Source organism: Balaenoptera physalus (assembly GCF_965194825.1).
Source record: "Balaenoptera physalus genome assembly, chromosome: 1".
NCBI classification, from domain to species: Eukaryota; Metazoa; Chordata; class Mammalia; order Artiodactyla; family Balaenopteridae; genus Balaenoptera; species Balaenoptera physalus.
Window position 1 is genome coordinate 34,033,265 of NC_138882.1, and position 19,459 is coordinate 34,052,723.

A 19,459-nucleotide genomic window follows, 5' to 3' on the forward strand; every position below is an offset into this window, starting at 1 on the left:
GTAAGGGCAGAATAGAGTAAGTATAGTATGCTAGATTTGTGTTTTAAAAAATATATTTATATAGTATCTATATCTGCAACAGTAGTTACCTTCTGGGAGGGGAACTAAGTGACTGGGAGACAGGGAGTAATAGGAAGACTTCGTTTTCCTTTGCATACCTTTTGCACCATTTGAATTTTATACCATAGTCCTATATTACAGTAAGTCCCCTACATACGAACCTTCAAGTTGCGAACTTTCAAAGATGTGAATGTGACATTCCATCAATGTCAGGCGTGAGTGAAATTGCAGCTTGCCCTCCGTCTCCTATTGCTGATGATCTTTCAGCTCTACCATCTTCCTCCTCCCACCTCCTCTCCCTCCTCCAGTCAATAATTCTTCTTGCCTGTTCACTCGATGCCAGCCCCTGTATGCCAGATGTTGAACTGTACTAGTGTACTTTTCAAGGTACTGTACTGTACGATTAAAAATGTTTTCTTTATTTTTTGTTTGTTTTGTATGTATTATTTGTGTGAAAAGTACTATAAACCTATTACAGTACAGTACTATATAGCCGATTGTGTTAGTTGGGTACCTAGGCTAACTTTGTTGGACTTGCGAACAAATTGGACTTACGAACGTGCTCTTGGAACGGAACTCGTTGGTATGTAGGGGACTTACTGTACTTACTTTAGAAATAAAGAACTAATGAATAGTTTTTAAAAGGATGAGCTCCATGAACTTTACCTTACAGAATGCTCTCCCTGATTACTTCCACCTAGCCATGTTTCACCCCTTCTTCAAGATGTTAATTCTCAATTCCTTTTTTGGACAACTCCAGCTCAACTACTCTCTCATCTGATCTCCTTTGCTAGAAATTACTGTGTGTGGCAAATCATCACACATTGTTTCGTTACAGCACTTCTAAAAAGTAGTATAAACCATCTTGCATTAAACTTTTCATTTTGTATTTTCATTTGTTTCACTGAGCCTTTTAGGGGTTGCAATGGTCTTTGAAGGGGTCTTCAAAGATAAAGAATGACAAATGGAGAATACGTGAGCAAGTAAAAGGGAAGGAGAACATGAGAAGGAATTTGAAGTTCCTCCTTAGGGGCAGACTTCACACTCATTTACCAAGTAGAGATTCATGTAAGCCAGTGACCCCTTTTTATACAATACTAAAAGCCCCTGGATAGGTAAAACCTTCCCATTTTGCACGGAATTAACCCAATTATCACAACATCAATTAGCTAAGAGCACTTGCACTCCAGGAATGAGAGGTTGGAAGACCAAAGCAAACATTTTTGAAGCAAAACTCACAAAATTTTAGAGGGCATAAAGATCAACTAGCCCAAACCCTTACTTCACAGGTCTCAAGGCAAGGCACTGGGGAAGTTCAGACTCCAACTCAGGTCTCCTCTTAAATTCAGTTGGGGAACTACACTATCCAACCTGTGGGAAAAGACATCTGGCCTGGGTAGAAGATGGGGTCTTTCCATAGCAAGAAAGACAGGAGGGCTCTGTGCCTGGAGAAGAGGAGAAAGAAAGCAGGAAATGAAAAAGAAGTGGTTGTCAAGTTTTGTTTTCTTCCTAATTGTGTCCCGGGCTCCGTCACAGTACATGTCACTAGAAGTCTTCCATATTAGCAGAAGCCAAATTAAGATAATCAGAACTGGTTTGGAAGGCTACTAACCTCAACTTCCCCTTACCCAGCTTGGTCTCTCTACTTCAAGAGACCAACTAAACTTCAGCTTACAGCTCTTTAACGACCCTTCTACAACCCCCCTTCCACACCTGGAGAAGGAAAGTCTGAAAAGGAGGATGCAATGCAAACATGAGGGGTTTCCCTATTTCCGTGGTATTTTCAGCTGCTTCCCCAGTATGTACTGTATTGGAAAGTGAGAGCCATTTAGGGTAGCCATGGAGACAGTACTAGCCTCAGTCTTGTTTCCTTACTTTTCTTTGCTATTAAAATCTTTCGCTCTGATTTCAGTAAGGCACCCCTACTTCTGCAGAAGTCCGGGTTCTGCAGGTGCTCTCTCTCCTCAGGGACACTTCTGTAGGGAGTAGGAACATGTTTTTAAATCGGGAAGAGCGTGTGAGCTCTGTGTGAGAACGGGGGAGATGTATACCAAAGGGCGGTCGGTCGCATCCACAGTCTCCAGGTTTTGGAGCTCGGCCCCGGCCCAGACTACAAGTCCCAGGAGACCCCGCAGTGACGGGGTGCTCCGGTGATCGTTCCCTCACTTCTCTGGATAGTGGAGATAAAGGTTCCGTTCGCGGCGCACTGCGGTTTGGTTTGTTTTCAACGGCGGTGACGGAGGTTGGGAACCCGGCCGACTGCAGGCGGGGGCGTCAGGAGGCGGATTCCTCCTGCCCTAAGCACTGGGGGGCGGGAGGAGGGGAGCCGGACCAGAGGGCCGGGCACCAAGCCGCGAAGGCAGAGCAGGCTGAGGCGATGGAGGGCGACGGGGTGCCGTGGGGGAGCGAGTCGGTCTCGGGTCCTGGCCCGGGAGGCGGCGGAATGATCCGCGAGCTGTGCCGGGGCTTTGGCCGCTACCGCCGCTACCTGGGACGGCTGAGGCAGAACCTGCGCGAAACGCAGAAGTTCTTCCGCGACATCAAAGGCTCCCACAATCACAGCTGTCCCTCCTCCCCCACGGAAGGCGGCGGGGCCGAGCGCGGCCCTGCCGGCGATGTCGCCGAGATCGGGCTGCAGGCGGGTAAGGAGGGTAGCCGTGAGGAAGACAGGGCTGGAGAGGCAAACTGAGGGTGGGCCGCACCCCTGCCCCTGCAAAACCCCGGGAAGAGGCGGAAAGTGGAAGAAGGGCCGCGTGGCGGGGCTACCGGGCCTGAGCTGGCGGGATCCGAGATGCCGTGGGAGGGCATCTCTCGGGGTGGGGGAGGGGAGGGGCTCCAGGGACTCGGCCGCGGGGACCAGGGGGCAAGGGGCGCCCGAAGGCAGGAGTTCCAGGAGCAGGATCCAGGGGGCCGGGCTGTGCACGGGCGGGAGCGCGGAGGGCCCCAGTTTGAGAGGGCGGAGGTTAAGCCTCGGAGTGAGGAAAGTTGCTCTGAGTTCGGGGATGAGCAGTTGCGGTCAGAGTCCCAGTTAGCGATGGTGGAATGGAGGGATGGAGGACGGGCGGTAGGCAGGGAGCCCTAGGAGGCCAGGGGACTGTAGTGGATTTTGTGTGTGTCCGTTGTGTGTGTGTGTGTGTGTGTGCGCGCGCGCGCGTCTGTGTGTTTGATTATGTATGTGAAATACGCTTACATCAATCATGTGGCAACTCTGTGAAAGGAATGTACTGGAGAATGGGGCTGGGGTCGCTAAAGGAGAGGATGTCTCATGGGTGCAAGGGAATTGCCAGAGATGCGGATTGCTTTTAGGGTGAAGAAGTTAGACAGGGAAAGGATCGTTTTTTGGTCCTGAAACTTGATTCCCTCTGGGATGTGTTAGAGGCCCTAAAGCATTTAAAATCGTGCAGCGTCTTTGACCTTTCCTAATTTCTTGCTTCCTCTTAAACTGCTGTTGATGGGGAACTGGAGGGTTTGATAACTACTTGGTCTAATTAGGAAATAACAGGTTGGATGGAAGAAGGGACTGGCATCCCATGCAGACAGATACCTTGGGACAGTATAGCAGTCAGTGGGTTTCATTGAGTGATTCTCTAACTAAAGTGTGTATTAAGATTAATGTTGAAAATATCTCAGGCTCTATCCTACAGATTGATTATGTCTAGTGGGTGGGTCCTAAGAATCTAAACGCAAGCCATGGCTAGGGATTCTGATGCAAGTGGGCCAGCAAGCACACTTTCAGAAACACTAATTTAGATGCTGACAGCAAATTTGAACATGAGGCGTAGAATGCAGTGAATTCTTAAACTCTTCAGAGTTTGTGTGTTGGGCCCTGTATTTCCAAAGTTGCATGTTTAATATCCTAAATTTGTCTGAGACTCCAGAAATGGTGATAAAAATAAGATTCTGATTGATGATATTCCACTTAGTTGGCCTGGATGTAAATAAAAAAGCTTTTATTTTACCTCATGGAATAAGTGGGATGAGGGGGGATGACTAGCTTTTCTGAAGTTGTGGTTTTGCCATCTTCTGCCCAGAGGTTTGTTATTCTTAAAATGGACCCATAGAGGGGACTAATTTCTGTGAGGCTATCAAAAACAATTGGTGAGAAGGGCAGATGTTTTCAGGGATGAGCCCCAGAACGTGTACTTTCACCCTCTCCCTCAGCAATGCTTTCCAGCGGCTTTCGCTGCTCACAAGTTTTTCTTATAGCTTATCTTAAAAAGCCCTCTATTGCTGTAATTTTATAACAACTATTTTAGAATTACTACTGATAAAAAAATCAGAGAGTAGATTCACCTCAGAGAGATGGAGGTTTTCAAGGCACCTTGGCTGGCTCTTCTTTTTATTCTTTAAAAGCCAACTTAAGAAATACAAATGCACCTTTGTATTTTGCCTCATTGGCTTTTCTAGTTGACTGCATCATGAACTAATCTTTTCGTATTTAACTCTCTTCACCCTCTGGAGTCTGTCCATCTGAAATAAAAACCAGGGGAGGGTACAGATGACAGGACTGGGAGCCATTTGATTTTGTTCCATAAAATGCTTCCATTCCTTTAGTGTGGAGAGTTTTATTTTTGGAGGTGAAAAGGAACATCAGGAGAAATTAGTGAGGTGGCACTTACTATGTATATTTTGGGGATGCCATTTTCCCAGCTGTTTGGGTGATTGTGTTAGAAAGTAGAAACCATTCCTTAAAAGACAACTAGCTCTTGTTCTCTCCCTTTACAGACTATCTTTACAAGGTGAAGTTCATTCAGAGACTGTCTCAACTTTCTTCTGTGAATGTTGGTTTCTGATTAATAGGAACTTGAAATGTTAAGCGAAGGAACACTCAATTCTTAACCTCAATTCTTAAAACCTCTTTTGAAGGTTTTAATCATCGTTTCAGAATGGAAGTATCTTCTAGGTTGGATGTAGTATGGTATTTGAGCAATTGAAGATCATGGATTAACTGTAAATTTTTATTATTTCACTTTTAACCACAAAAGAGATGGGAAGGACCCCCCCAAATAATGCTTCCTTCTTAATTTTCACAGTTTTGAATTCACTGAGGGCAGTGTAGTGAGTATATAAGGTACATGATGTTTTAGAAGTTAAAAAGTGGGTGGAATCTAAAATGAGAGTAGCTCGACCTGTACAGGGAAAACTGAATTATAAGTGAAATTGCCTTGATTCAGGTCCTCCTTTTCTTCCCAAAGCATTGGCCTTCTTTTCACTTAACTATAGGGAATGACAGCCCCTCTATCTGTTGATTTTCCTCTGTCAGAGGGTTCAGAAGTAATGAGATAAAGGCTTTGAGCACTTCTGAAGACAGGCAGAGTGGAGTATTACAAAGTAGCAGAGGGAGAAGTGTTTTTCTTGTTTTATGATCTATCAGAGTTCCAAGCTGTTGCAGTGTATCATAAACCTCTCAATTTTAAGAAATTGGAATGACTCAAATGTATTTAGTTGGAATGCTTTAATCTGTGCTACATTCCTTTCTTCCTGGTTCCGCTCCTTACTAACTGAGTGACCATGGGCAGATCACAATGGCGCTGTGCCACAGTTTTCTCATCTGGAAATGAGGATTATAATAATAGTAGTTGCCTCTAGGGTTGTTGGGAGTTAATATATGTGTTTAGAACAGTGCCTGGTAAGGTGCTGTGTAAGTATTAGCTATTACTAGTCAATAAACATTTGAGCACCTGGTAATAGGGTTAAAGAGTCAAATAAAAACATTGGTCTTGGCCTTGGGTTAGTGGAGATCAGTCTTCCCCTTCTATACTTTTCTCCTAAGAAAGAAAAAAAATTATAATTATCATTACAGTGCACCTGTTTGTTTATGTTGGATGAGGGAGGAAAAGGACTAGGAAGATCTGAACCTGGCCCTCTAGAAAGGGATAATCTAATCTCAGCCATATGCATATGCAACATATAAAGTAGAAAAACTGCAAAAAGCTAAAGGTAGATTATAGGCATTTTGTGTGAGTTACAGTTCTTAGGTTTTTATAGCTCTTTGCCATTGGTTTGGTAACAACTTCATTTCTCCAACATCCTTCACCCTCTTTTGGTTGCCAGAATTAAAAGGGAGAAGAAAAACACTAATGTACTTATTTATTTAAGAAAAGCCCTAGTGCACATTTTTCTTGGACTTGTTAGACAGAAATTTGTATGGATAATACACTTTAAGTGGCAGAGTGACATCTGGGCAAGGGATGGAAAGTTGGGAAAGAGGATATTCTTTACAGCCTGGTTTCTTATAGTTGCCATCTTCAACTAGGGCTGAGGGGTGGAGGGAAGTTGGTTGTGGGGTAAAACAGCCAGAGACTGGGATGGGTGTGCTCTCTAGTAATTTGCCATGGTCTGTTTAGAAGAGCTGCCTCAGCATTTCAACAGAAGCTTAGCAGAGATGGTGCTATAATTGTGATTCTTATTTATTACTTTTATTACCTTAGATGAACAAAACCCCATTTCCCCAATTATATCTAAAACTTTCACTTTCTCTCAATTTTCTTCCTGTATGGAAGCAGCATATAGTAGTCAAAAGTTTTAACCACCATTGTTTTTTGGTGTAACAAGTGGAAAATAAAAAGTAGTCAAAAGCAAGTACAAGCCCTTGAGTCAGACCTGAGTTCCTCTTCTAGTTCAGCCTTTTATTAACCGTGGGACTTGGGGCAAGTTACTTAACCTATTGGAGTCTTGGTTTCTTCATATGTAAAATGGGAGTGATATAGAATGCCACATATTGTATGAGTCCATCTATTTGAAATGTCCAGAACAGGCAAATTCATACAGACAGAAAGTAGATTAGTGATTGCGGGGGGATGGGGGGAGAGGAAAATGAGGAATAACTGCTAATGGGTATGGGATTTCTTCCTGGGGAATAAAAATGTTCTAGAATTAGATAGTGGTCATGGTTGTACAACTTTGTGAATATGCTAGAAACCACTACATTGTGTGGTTTAAAAGTGTGCGTTTTCTGATATGTGAATTATATCTAAATAAATAAATAGAATGGGAGCGATAATGTCTACCTCACAAAGTTGTTGTGATATTTAGAGATAATATACATTAAAGCACTTAGCACAGGCATATAGTTAGTAGTAAACATATGTGACATTTGAGTGTGTGTGTGTATGTGTGTATGTACTTGGAGAACATTAGATTAGGAGGCTGGAACAGGGGGGTCGGGGGAAGAATAAGAGGAGTGACGAATGGAATGAGGGACAGAACAGTTTTGAGCTGAAGCCAGATTTAGGCCCAGGTCTCTAAGCTCCCAGTCCCATTCTGCTTCTGTGACTCCTCCCTTGTTCTTTCCTGATCTGGCCATGGGAATAGAAAATGCACCCTGGCAGTGGAGAGATTACGTTACAAGTGAGTCATAACCCAGGCTCCATAGCTTGACATGGAACCATCATCTACTTCAGTGGGAGATTTTATCTGATTGAGTGAGTATAATGTGACACTACCTACTCAAGCCTTTTATTCCAATTTCCAGTCCCTTTCCTTTCCCCTTCCTAATCTTCCTTTGCTAGGATAATCTGTTTCCCATGGCATGGGGCAGCGCACTACTAAAAAGGCTTGGATAATTCTTCCTGCTCTTGAAAGAAAAGACATTATTACCTTTAAGATTATTATCATTTGCAATATGTTTAGTTTAGTCTTAAAAGGCATTACTGATTTCAACACGGTTAGTTCTTCAGCCTTGCAAGTAGCATTTAAAGAAAGCATGGATTTAAATAAAAATCCATCTGGTCTTTAGATTTTGTTTTGCTCTGTCCACTTTCCAAGCATCAGCATTTATTTCTCCATGCTTCTCTGTCTCACTATGTTAAGTCAACAAAGAATCTTCCTGCAATAAATGTCCTTCTCAAAAGCAATCTTTTGAAAATAAAACCTCAAAAAATATGTTACTGAAGTAAAGGGAAATATGAATTTCACCTTAAACCTATTGCTCAATTCCTATAGGCTCTGGACATACAGATCATGTTTTTATTTATTTATTCATGTGATAGCTATGGATATATTTGTCTTATCTCGCTTACTAGATCGTGAACTCCTAAGGGTAAAGACTGTTTTACTCATCTTTGTATCCCCTGCAATGCCTACCATAGTGCTTTGTACATAACAGGCAAGTAAGTATCTGTTAGATCGTTTACATATCTGGTAGATATTGGAATGATGTTTTTTTCCACTTCAGAAGGGCAATTTTTCCCCCATGAAAGATATGGGATTTTGTATCTTTGCCCACATTTTCCTGTCTGCGCCCCTAAAACAGAACAATGATAAGCATTTGATAGATGACTAATTAGGCTGGAGCTGCCAGTATCCCAAAGAATGATTTTCACGTCCCAAAGAATGAGTTGCATGCAATACCGGAGCTTCACCACGATATGGGAAGTAAATATTCATTCACTCAACAAATCTTTATTAATGCCTAACTTTGTACTGGGTACAGGACACACAATGGTGAAACATTGTCCAACTAATTGATATTTTTAATTCTAAGCTGATGTTATGAAAGAAAGAAGGATTAGTGTTTCATCATGTTCCCTCTAGAGGATTTCCTACACATTGGTTTCCTGCTTAACCATTAGTCTTTGAGGACAGGAGGATAAGGCATATGAGAAATTCTAAGATTAAATGGCATTGATAAAAACAGGAGTTGAGATGCTTTACTAACTTTCTGACAGTAAAGGAGAACTAGCCCCAGTCTGTCTCTGGGATGGAATAACGATAATTGTCTTGTTTGCATGGTTCAAAAGCAGAATGCATTCATGAAGATTGTTGTTAAGAGTATCTTTTATCTTCATCAGAGGTTACTCACAGGGATGCCAATATGAAGCGTATGAGGAGTGTGGGTGGACGTGGTTTGTTCCCTAACAGTTTTAAGACCTAAGGTGAATTTGCTCTTTACTTTCTGTAGGAAAATAGTTCACCTCTAGGGATAGTGGGTTTTGCTTCCTACGTGGTCCAGGGAATCTGAATGGTGTCGTTCATAACAAGAGCGTAGAGTCCCTGTGAAAGATGCAGCTTTTCTTTCGTGACTCTCAGAGGTCTGACTGGAGTCCCCTGTAGGATTTTCAGTCTAAGTATAGGCCACCCCATGCTTGAAAATTGATTCCATTCTTTGCCAAACGGGGAGTCTGGTAATCTTGGGGATCCTGGAACTTGACACTTTAACAGAGGAGAACAGATGTAGCAGTGGTTATGTGCCCCCTTGCTTAAAGCTGTAAATCAGCCTCTCTGAGAAGGTCTCCTTGTAGATAGTATTCCTCCAAAGTCCAAACTAAAACTCTCTGAAGGAAAGTTGGTCAGAGCATGGGGACTCATCAGAATCCCCTGTGGGCCCCTGGTTGAATTGCCCATCACACGCGGTGCCTTCTTCTGTCATATTTAGTAGGCAGCGTGCAATGTGAGTGGTTTGGACGTATCCCCAGCCTGTGGGGTGCCATGTGGCTGCGGGAACCTTTTGACTGCAAGTCTTTGGAGTTGGGCTTTATAATGTGCTTCCGTTCCCTGGGGTGGTGTTCTCTGGGCAGGAAGATGGGAAGTAGAACTTGAGGATTGTTTTGCTTTTCACTTGTTTAATAAGACATCAAAACTATCCCAAAGAATAGTAATAGCTTATGTATTCATAAAAGCCTTTGATTATTAAAAAAAAAAAAAAAGCCCTCATACTTCTTTTAAAAAAAATGCTTTTATCACTTTTATTTTACTCAGATATAAAAAAAGGTCTAATTTTAGCTTCATCAGATTAAGACTTCAGTGTGTTATTTATGCCAGACAGATTTTACCCTTTCTAGTTTATATAATGGGAGAGAATTACATTTCCCAGGATTTTTTTGGTTAAGCCAAACTTTCCAGACTAAAGACTAAGTAAGGCCGTATCATAAAAGCAACTGGATAACAAGACTAATTTGAATAAAAGCTCTGTTTTTATTCAAATTAGAGGGACAGTGACTGAACCAATATGGAGCTTAGTTTTTAGGACTATTCTGTGCAATATACTGTAGCCTTAACTTTTAATATTACGGAGATATGTAGGAGCAAGAAGGAACGAAGAACTTGGGGGAAAACAGCTAGTAGGAGAAAAGTCATTTTTATTCTTTTGGCATATAAGAAGCCCCCTGGCGAAACCTATCTCAGTTTCTCCTGATTGAACAATTGGCCTGCTCTGCTGGCTTATATTCCATGGAGAGAAGTGGAGAAGTTCTGCTGTTGCAACTTGGAAATGTGGTTGGTTAGTCGAGGATAAAAGTAGTTAGTTGGCATGTGATAAAGAGGCCTGAGCTGCAGAAGAGGTGGAGGTGTGTTCCCTACTGCTGAGTCATCAGGAGGCTGCTGCAGGCAGTACAAGGTCAAGCTTCTTCTGGTGGCTTCTTGTTCAATGAACTGGATAGTTATAGGTAACTTTCATCAAAGTGTCCTGTCCTGGAGTGGGTGTTTGTCTATACTGCTTAGTCTTGAGGACTTGGGTTCTAAATCTGATCCTGAACTGCTTGTTTAGATGAGTGCCTTGGACTCCCCAGACTCAGAACTGGCATCAGAAAACGATCACAGGAAGATTGAGGAGAAAGAAGGTAATGTGCAGGGCAGAAGTGGGGACAGTGAAGAAACTTATTGTTTAAATTGTATTATTACTGTATATGATGTGTTTTTTACCTGCTGGGTTTTTTTGATGAGTAGAATTCTATCTCTTCATCTCTTTTCTCTGAGATCCAGACCTGGATACATTTTGCTAGTTACCTTTTTGGCCAATATTTTAAAAATTATTTTGAAATAATTTCAAATTTATGTAAATGTCACCAGAACAGTACAGAGAGTTCTCATACCCACTCCATGCAGGTTCTCCATTTATTAAGATTTTATTGCATTTGCCCCATCACCTAATCTCTCTCTTTCTATTATATGTATATATTTTTCGGAACCTTGTGAAAGTGAGCTCTAGATAGGTTGTCTTATCTCTTCTAAACACTTCCAGTGTGCATTTCTCCCAAACAAGGACATGCTATCAGCATGCAACTTCCCAAATCAGGAAATCAACATTGAGTCAGTATTACCATCCAGTCTACGGACCCCGTTTAAGTTTTGCCAACTGTCCCAGTAATGTCTTTTTCTTTTGATCCAGGATCCTGTCCAGGAGCACATGTTGCATTCAGTTATCATGTGTCTTCAGACTCCCTGAATGTGGACAGTCTCTCGGCCTTTCCCTGACATTTATATCTTTGGCAGGTTTAAAGAGCAGGCTTTACATTCTATGGGATGACCCTCAGCCTGGATCTAGCTGCTTCCTCATGACTAGACGCAGGTCATGAGCTCTCAGCAGGACTAGGCACAGAAATGACGTGATGTGCAGTCACATCAGGGGTACATGTTGTCGGCCCACCCACCCTTGGAGATGTTAAGCTTGATCTCTGGTCATGTTGGTGTCCGTTAGATTTCTCTACCTTAAAGTCACAGTTTTTCCTTTTGCAATTGATTAGTCTTTTGTGGGAAGGTGTTCTAAGATTTCACTGATGATCTTGTTCCTGAAAATGCCTCCCTCCACTAGACCTAGCGTCCATTGACAATGCCCACCTGCCTCAGTGGTGGTTTTTCTATCCACTGTTTCTTCTATATTTCTTAGTTGGTATTTGCAAAGTTAGAGCATTCCTTTTCCATTGTTTGTTTATTATTTATTTATATCAGTGTGGGACTTCTGAATTTTTTCAATGGATTATAATTTCTTATTATCATTTAAAAAAAATTTTATGCTTAAATTGTCCCCAGTCGGGTGAGTAAGCCCCCCTTTGAGGTGGTTCCTGTGTCTTTTTAACACATTCCCACCATTGGGTCATTCTTAATGGTAACTAGCTGAAAGAAGCTGCCTTCCAAATGACAGGAACTAAGCCCTGAGTGAAGCATGGGGTCGGCTTCCTCGAAAAACTGCTTCCATCTCTGCATCCCATAAATTACAGCTTCAGCTGCCAGCTGCCTTTCTATTCCCCCTGCAGCTCGACCAGCCTCAGGAGCAGTTTCTCCCAGAAGGGAACTTGTCAGCAGGCTGCTGAGTATGGTCTCTTCATGTCACATGGCTCCCAGGAGATATAAGCCTTGGTGGGGGATGGGCAGGGAAAGGGTTGTGGGGAGGTTATGTCCCTCTTCCCAGGTACCAGTACAGTCTGCTTTTCAAAAGCTGTTCAAGATCTTAACATGACCACCAGGTAGGATAACTTTAGTGACATTTCTGCCAGCTTGACTTTCAGCTTCCAACAAGAGGTTTAGCTGCTTGAGTACATTTCCATCTCTAATCTCCAAAAACCATCCCCTTCAACCAAAATACCTTGTATTATTTGGTCCTGAAGATTCTGAAACCCAGACTCCCTAAGCATATGTTTTCCTTAAATGGGGATGCCTCCTCTAAAATTCAGAATCCTTTAAATTTAGCTGAAGGTCAGAGAGCTTGTTTGGGAATGATAAATAAATGCTTCTTGGCAGAATTATTTCTCTCTCAGCTCCTGGGGTTTTTGTAGCTCAATACTGTGAAGCTTGTAGTAGAATTGATTGTAGTAGAAAGACTGTATAATGTTCATTTCTCAATTTAGGATTTGTCCTTTACTCTTGGCACATGTAGTTAATAAGAAATAAAACATCACTACTTATTTGTGGAAATGCATATTTGTGTCACTGATTACTTCAGTGACTTATAAAATCCTTTGTATTTCAGTCACTTTCAGAGAGGACTTCAAGTTCAGTGCTAAAGGTGAGGTAAAAAATTTTACCGAAGGAGGGAAATCCTTGGGTATCAGGAACAAGTATTGCAGTAGTAACTCTGTTGAGACCTGAACTGACTCTGAAGCCCCATCAACCTTATGAGTTTCAAGAATAGGATAAGGCAAAGATAGAGTTCCACCTCACTTATTCCATATAGTGCCTTCCCTCCTTGGCCATGGACTATACCTTACCCTGGCCTTCACTCATATTATTGACTGGGATGGAAAACAGGCAAGAAGGAGAGTGTGATGATATAAATCCATTACTCCAAAAACAATTTAAACAACGTATCTAACCTAATGGGTCACTAGAGACATCAAAAGTTCATTAATGAGAGATTGGTTCAAGACGACGGAGTAGAAGGACGTGCTCTCACTCCCTCTTGCAAGATCACCAGAATCACAACTAACTGCTGAACAATCATCGACAGGAAGACACTGGAACTCACCAAAAAAGATACCCCACATCCAAAGACAACGGAGAAGCCACAATGAGACAGTAGGAGGGGCACAATCACAATAAAATCAAATCCCATAACTGCTGGGTGGGTGACTCACAAACTGGAGAACACTTATACCACAGAAGTCCACCCACGGGAGTGAAGGTTCTGAGCCCCACGTCAGGCTTCCAAACCTGGGGGTCCAGCAATGGGAGGAGGAATTCCTAGAGAATCAGACTTTGAAGCCTAGTGGGATTTGATTGCAGGACTTCAACAGGACTAGGTGAAACAGAGACTCCACTCTTGGAGGGCACACACAAAGTAGTGTGTGCATCGGGACCCAGGGGAAGGAGCAGTGACCCCAGGGGAGACTGAACCAGACCTACCTGCTAGTGTTGGAGGGTCTCCTGCAGAGGCAGGGGGTGGCTCTGTCTCACCGTGAGGACATGGACACTGGCAGCAGAAGTTCTGGGAAGTACTCCTTGGCGTGAGCCCTCCCAGAGTCTGCCATTAGCCCCACCAAAGAGCCCGGGTAGGGTCCAGTGTTGGGTTGCCTCAGGCCAAACAACCAACAGGGAGGGAACCCAGCCCCACCCATCAGCAGTCAAGTGGATTAAAGTTTTACTGAGCTCTGCCCACCAGAGCAATAGCCAGCTCTACCCACCACCAGTCCCTCCCATCAGGAAACTTGCACAAGCCTCTTGGATAGCCTCATCCACCAGAGGGCAGACAGCAGAAGCAAGAAGAACTACAATCCTGCAGCCTGTGGAACAGAAACCCCATTCACAGAAAGAAAGACAAGATGAAAAGGCAGAGGGCTATGTACCAGATGAAGGAACAAGGTAAAACCCCAGAAAAACAACTAAATGAAGTGGAGATAGGCAGCCTTTCAAAAAAACAATTCAGAATAATGATAGTGAAGATGATTCAGGACCTCGGAAAAAGAATGGAGGCAAAAGGTTCCTTTCTGAGGTGATAATAATGTTCTGGAATTAGATAGTGGTGATGGTTGCACAACTTTGTGAATATGCTAAGCACCACAGAATTGTATACTTTAAAAGAGTGAATTGTATAGTGTGTGTATTCTATCTTAATAAAGCTAATATTTAAAAAAAAAAAAAAGAATGGAGGCAAAGATTGAGAAGATGCAAGAAATGTTTAACAAAGACCTAGAAGAATTAAAGAACAAACAGAGATGACCAATACAATAACTGAAATGAAAAGTACACTAGAAGGAATCAATAGCAGAATAACTGAGGCAGAAGAACGGATAAGTGACCTGGAAGACAGAATGGTGGAATTCACTGCTGCAGAACAGAATAAAGAAAAAAGAATGGAAAGAAATGAAGACAGCCTAAGAGACCTCTGGGACAACATTAAACACAACAACATTCGCATTATAGGGGTCCCAGAAGGAGAAGAGAGAAAAGACCCAAGAAAATATTTGAAGAGATTATAGTCGAAAACTTCCCTAACATGGGGAAGGAAATAGCCACCCAAGTCCAGGAAACGCAGAGAGTCCCATAGAGGATAAACCCAAGGAGAAACACACCGAGACACATAGTGATCAAACTGGCAAAAATTAAAGACAGAGAAAAATTATCGAAAGCAGCAAGGGAAAAAAGACAAATAACATACAAGGGAACTCCCATAAGGTTAACAGCTGATTTCTCAGCAGAAACTCTACAAGCCAGAAGGGAGTGGCATGATATACTTAAAGTGATGAAAGGGAAAAGCCTACAACCAAGATTACTCTCCCGGGCAAGGATCTCATTCAGCTTCGATAGAGAAATCAAAAACTTTACAGACAAGCAAAAGCTAAGAGAATTCAGCACCACCAAACCAGCTCTACAGCAAATGCTAAGGGAACTTCTCTAAGTGGGAAACACAAGAGAAGAAAGGGACCTACAAAAACAAACCCAAAACAATTCAGAAAATGGTCATAGGAACATACATATCGATAATTACCTTAAACGTGAATAGATTAAATGCTCCAACCAAAAGACACAGGCTTTGAATGGATACAAAAACAAGACCCATATATATGCTGTCTACAAGAGACCCACTTCAGACCTAGGGACACATACAGACTGAAAGTGAGGGGATGGAAAAAGATATTCCATGCAAATGGAAATCAAAAGAAAGCTGGAGTAGCAATACTCATATCAGATAAAATAGACTTTAAAATAAAGAATGTTAAAAGAGACAAGGAAGGACACTACATAATGATCAAAGGATCAATCCAAGAAGAAGATATAACAATTATATATGCACGCAACATAGGAACACCTCAATACATAAGGCAACCGCTAACAGCTATAAAAGAGGATATCGACAGTAACACAATAATAGTGTGGGACTTTAACACCTCACACCAATGGACAGATCATCCAAACAGAAAATTAATAAGGAAACACAAGCTTTAAATGACACAATAGACCAGATAGATTTAATTGGTATTTATAGGACATTCCATCCAAAAACAGCAGATTACACTTTCTTCTCAAGTGCGCATGGAACACTCTCCAGGATATATCACATCTTGGGTCACAAATCAAGCCTCAAAATTTAAGAAAATTGAAATCAAGCATGTTTTCTGACCACAACGTTATGAGATTAGAAATGAATTACAGGGAAAAATATGTAGAAAACACAAACACATGGAGGCTAAACAATATGTTACTAAATAACCAAGAGATCACTGAAGAAATCAAAGAGGCAATCAAAAAATACCTAGAGACAAATGACAACGAAAACACGACGATCCAAAACCTATGGGATGCAGCAAAAGCAGTTCTAAGAGGGAAGTTTATAGCTATACAAGCCTACCTCAAGAAACAAGAAAAATCTCAAATAAACAATCTAACGTTACACCTAAAGGAACTAGAGAAAGAAGAACAAGCAAAACCCAAAGTTAGCAGAAGGAAAGAAATCATAAAGATCAGAGCAGAAATAAATGAAATAGAAACAAAGAAAACAATAACAAAAATCAATAAAACTAAAAGGTGGTTCTTTGAGAAGATAAACAAAATTGATAAACCATTAGCCAGACTCATCAAGAAAAAGAGGGAGAGGACTCAAATCAATAAAATTAGAAATGAAAAAGGAGAAATTACAGCAGACACCACAGAAATACAAAGCATCCTAAGAGACTACTACAGGCAACTCTATGCCAATAAAATGAACAACCTGGAAGAAATGGACAAATTCTTAGAAAGGTATAACCTTCCAAGACTGAACCAGGAAGAAATAGAAAATATGAACAGACCAGTCACAAGTAATGAAATTGAAACTGTGATTAAGAATCTTCCAACAAACAAAAGTCCAGGACCAGGTGCCTTCACAGGTGAATTCTATCCAACATTTAGAGAAGAGCTAACACCCATCCCTCTCAAACTCTTCCAAAAAATCGCAGAGGAAGGAACCCTCCCAATCTCATACTGTGAGGCCACCATCAACCTGATACCAAAACCCAGACAAAGATACTACAAAAAAAGAAAATTACAGACCAATATCACTGATGAATATAGATGCAAAAATCCTCAACAAAATACTAGCAAACAGAATCCAACAACACATTAAAAGGATCATATACCATGATCAAGTGAGATTTATCCCAGGGATGCAAGCATTCTTCAATATATGCAAATCAATCAATGTGATACAGCATATTAACAAATTGAAGAATAAAAGCCAATATGATCATCTCAATAGATGCAGAGAAAGCTTTTGACAAAATTCAACACCCATTTATGATAAAAACTCTCCAGAAAGTGGGCATAGAGGGAACCTACCTCAACATAATAAAGGCCATATAAAACAAACCCACAGGAAACATCATTCTCCATGGTGAAAAACTGAAAGCATTTCCTCTAAGATCAGGAACAAGACAAGGATGTCCACTCTCACCACTATTATTCAACATAGTTTTGGAAGTCCTAGCCACGGCAATCAGAGAAGAAAAAGAAATAAAAGGAATACAAATTGGAAAAGAAGAAGTAAAACTGTCACTGTTTGCAGATAACATGATACTATACATAGAGAATCCTAAAGATGCCACCAGAAAACTACTAGAGCTAATTAATGAATATGGTAAAGTTGCAGGATACAAAATTAATGCACAGAAATCGCTTACATTCCTATACACTAATGATGAAAAATCTGAAACAGAAATTAAGGAAACACTTCCATTTACCATTGCAACAAAAAGAATAAAATACCTAGGAATAAACCTACCTAGGGAGACAGAAGACCTGTATGCAGGAAACTATAAGACACTGATGAAAGAAATTAAAGATGATACCAACAGATGGAGAGATCTACCATGTTCTTGGATTGGAAGAATCAACATTGTGAAAATGACTATACTACCCAAAGCAATCTACAGATTCAATGCAAACCCTATCAAATTACCAATGGCATTTTTTACAGAACTACAACAAAAAAAATCTTAAAATTTGTATGGAGACACAAAAGACCCCGAATAGACAAAGCAGTCTTGAGGGAAAAAAGCGGAGCTGGAGGAATCAGACTCCCTGACTTCAGACTATACTACAAAGCTACAGTAATCAAGACAATATGGTACTGGCACAAAAACAGAAATATAGATCAATGGAACAAGATAGAAAACCCTGAGATAAACCCATGCACCTATGGTCAACTAATCTATGACAAAGGAGGCAAGGATATACAATGGAGAAAAGACAGTCTTTTCTTTTTTTTTTTTTTTAAACATCTTTATTGAAGTATAATTGCTTCACAGTGGTGTGTTAGTTTCTGCTTTATAACAAAGTGAATCAGCTACACATATACACACGTTCCCATATCTCCTCCCTCCCGCATCTCCCTCCCTCCCATCCTCCCCATCCCACCCCCCCAGGCGGTCACAAAGCACCAAGCTGATCTCCCTGTGCTATGCGGCTGGTTCCCACTAGCTATCTATTTTACATTGGTAGTCTATATATGTCCATAACACTCTCTCACCCTGTCACGCCTCACCCCTCCCCCTCCCCATATCCTCAAGTCCATTCTTTAGTAGGTCTGCGTCTTTATTCCCATCTTGCCACTAGGTTCTTCATGACCTTTTTTTTTTTTTTCCCCCTTAGATTCCATATATATGTGTTAGCATACTGTATTTGTTTTTCTCTTTCTGACTTACTTCACTCTGTATGACAGACTCTAATTCCATCCACCTCATTACAAATACCTCCATTTCATTTCTTTTTATGGCTGAGTAATATTCCATTGTATATATGTGCCACATCTTCTTTATCCATTCATCCGATGATGGACACTTAGGTTGCTTCCATGTCCTGGCTATTGTAAATAGAGCTGCAATGAACATTTTGGTACATGACTCTTTTTGAATTATGGTTTTCTCAGGGTATATGCCCAGTAGTGGGATTGCTGGGTCGTATGGTAGTTCTATTTGTAGTTTTTTAAGGAACCTCCATACTGTTCTCCATAGTGGCTGTATCAATTTACATTCCCACCAACAGTGCAAGAGTGTTCCCTTTTCTCCACACCCTCTCCAGCATTTATTGTTTGTAGATTTTTTGATGATGGCCATTCTGACCGGTGTGAGATGATACCTCATTGTAGTTTTGATTTGCATTTCTCTAATGATTAATGATGTTGAGCATTCTTTCATGTGTCTGTTGGCCATCTGTGTATCTTCTTTGGAGAAATGTGTGTTTAGGTCTTCTGCCCATTTTTGGATTGGGTTGTTCGTTTTTTTGTTATTGAGCTGCATGAGCTGCTTGTAAATCTTGGAGATTAATCCTTTGTCAGTTGCTTCATTTGCAAATATTTTCTCCCATTCTGAGGGTTGTCTTTTGGTCTTGTTTATGGTTTCCTTTGCTGTGCAAAAGCTTTTAAGTTTCATTAGGTCCCATTTGTTTATTTGTGTTTTTATTTCCATTTCTCTAGGAGCTGGGTCAAAAAGGATCTTGCTGTGATTTATGTCATAGAGTGTTCTGCCTATGTTTTCCTCTAAGAGTTTGATAGTGTCTGGCTTTACACTTAGGTCTTTAATCCATTTTGAGTTTACTTTTGTGTATGGTGTCAGGGAGTGTTCTAATTTCATACTTCTACATGTACCTATCCAATTTTCCCAGCACCACTTATTGAAGAGGCTGTCTTTTCTCCACTGTATATGCTTGCCTCCTTTATCAAAGATAAGGTGACCATACGTGCGTGGGTTTACCTCTGGGCTTTCTATCTTGTTCC

General features: G+C 41.3%; 1 protein-coding gene across 9 annotated transcripts in view; it reads left to right on the top strand.

The window, feature by feature from the left end:
- The first annotated feature begins 2,239 nt into the window (after nucleotides 1-2,239).
- Nucleotides 2,240-19,459, top strand: part of DSTYK (dual serine/threonine and tyrosine protein kinase) — a 56,768-nt gene continuing 39,548 nt past the window's right edge. For 2 of the 9 annotated variants that reach the window (XR_014263694.1, XM_082461997.1), the window contains exon 1: nucleotides 2,246-2,702. Coding sequence is in view for 8 of the 9 variants with exons in the window: in XM_082461997.1 (XP_082318123.1) it covers nucleotides 2,438-2,702 (265 nt within the window). In the remaining variant the exon portion in view is untranslated. Of the gene's footprint in view, nucleotides 2,703-7,374; nucleotides 7,485-10,083; nucleotides 10,446-10,546; nucleotides 10,620-12,745; nucleotides 12,782-19,459 lie in introns of those variants that run through there. The other 7 variants (XM_082461998.1, XM_082462003.1, XM_082462000.1 and 4 more) reach the window with 7 other exon arrangements.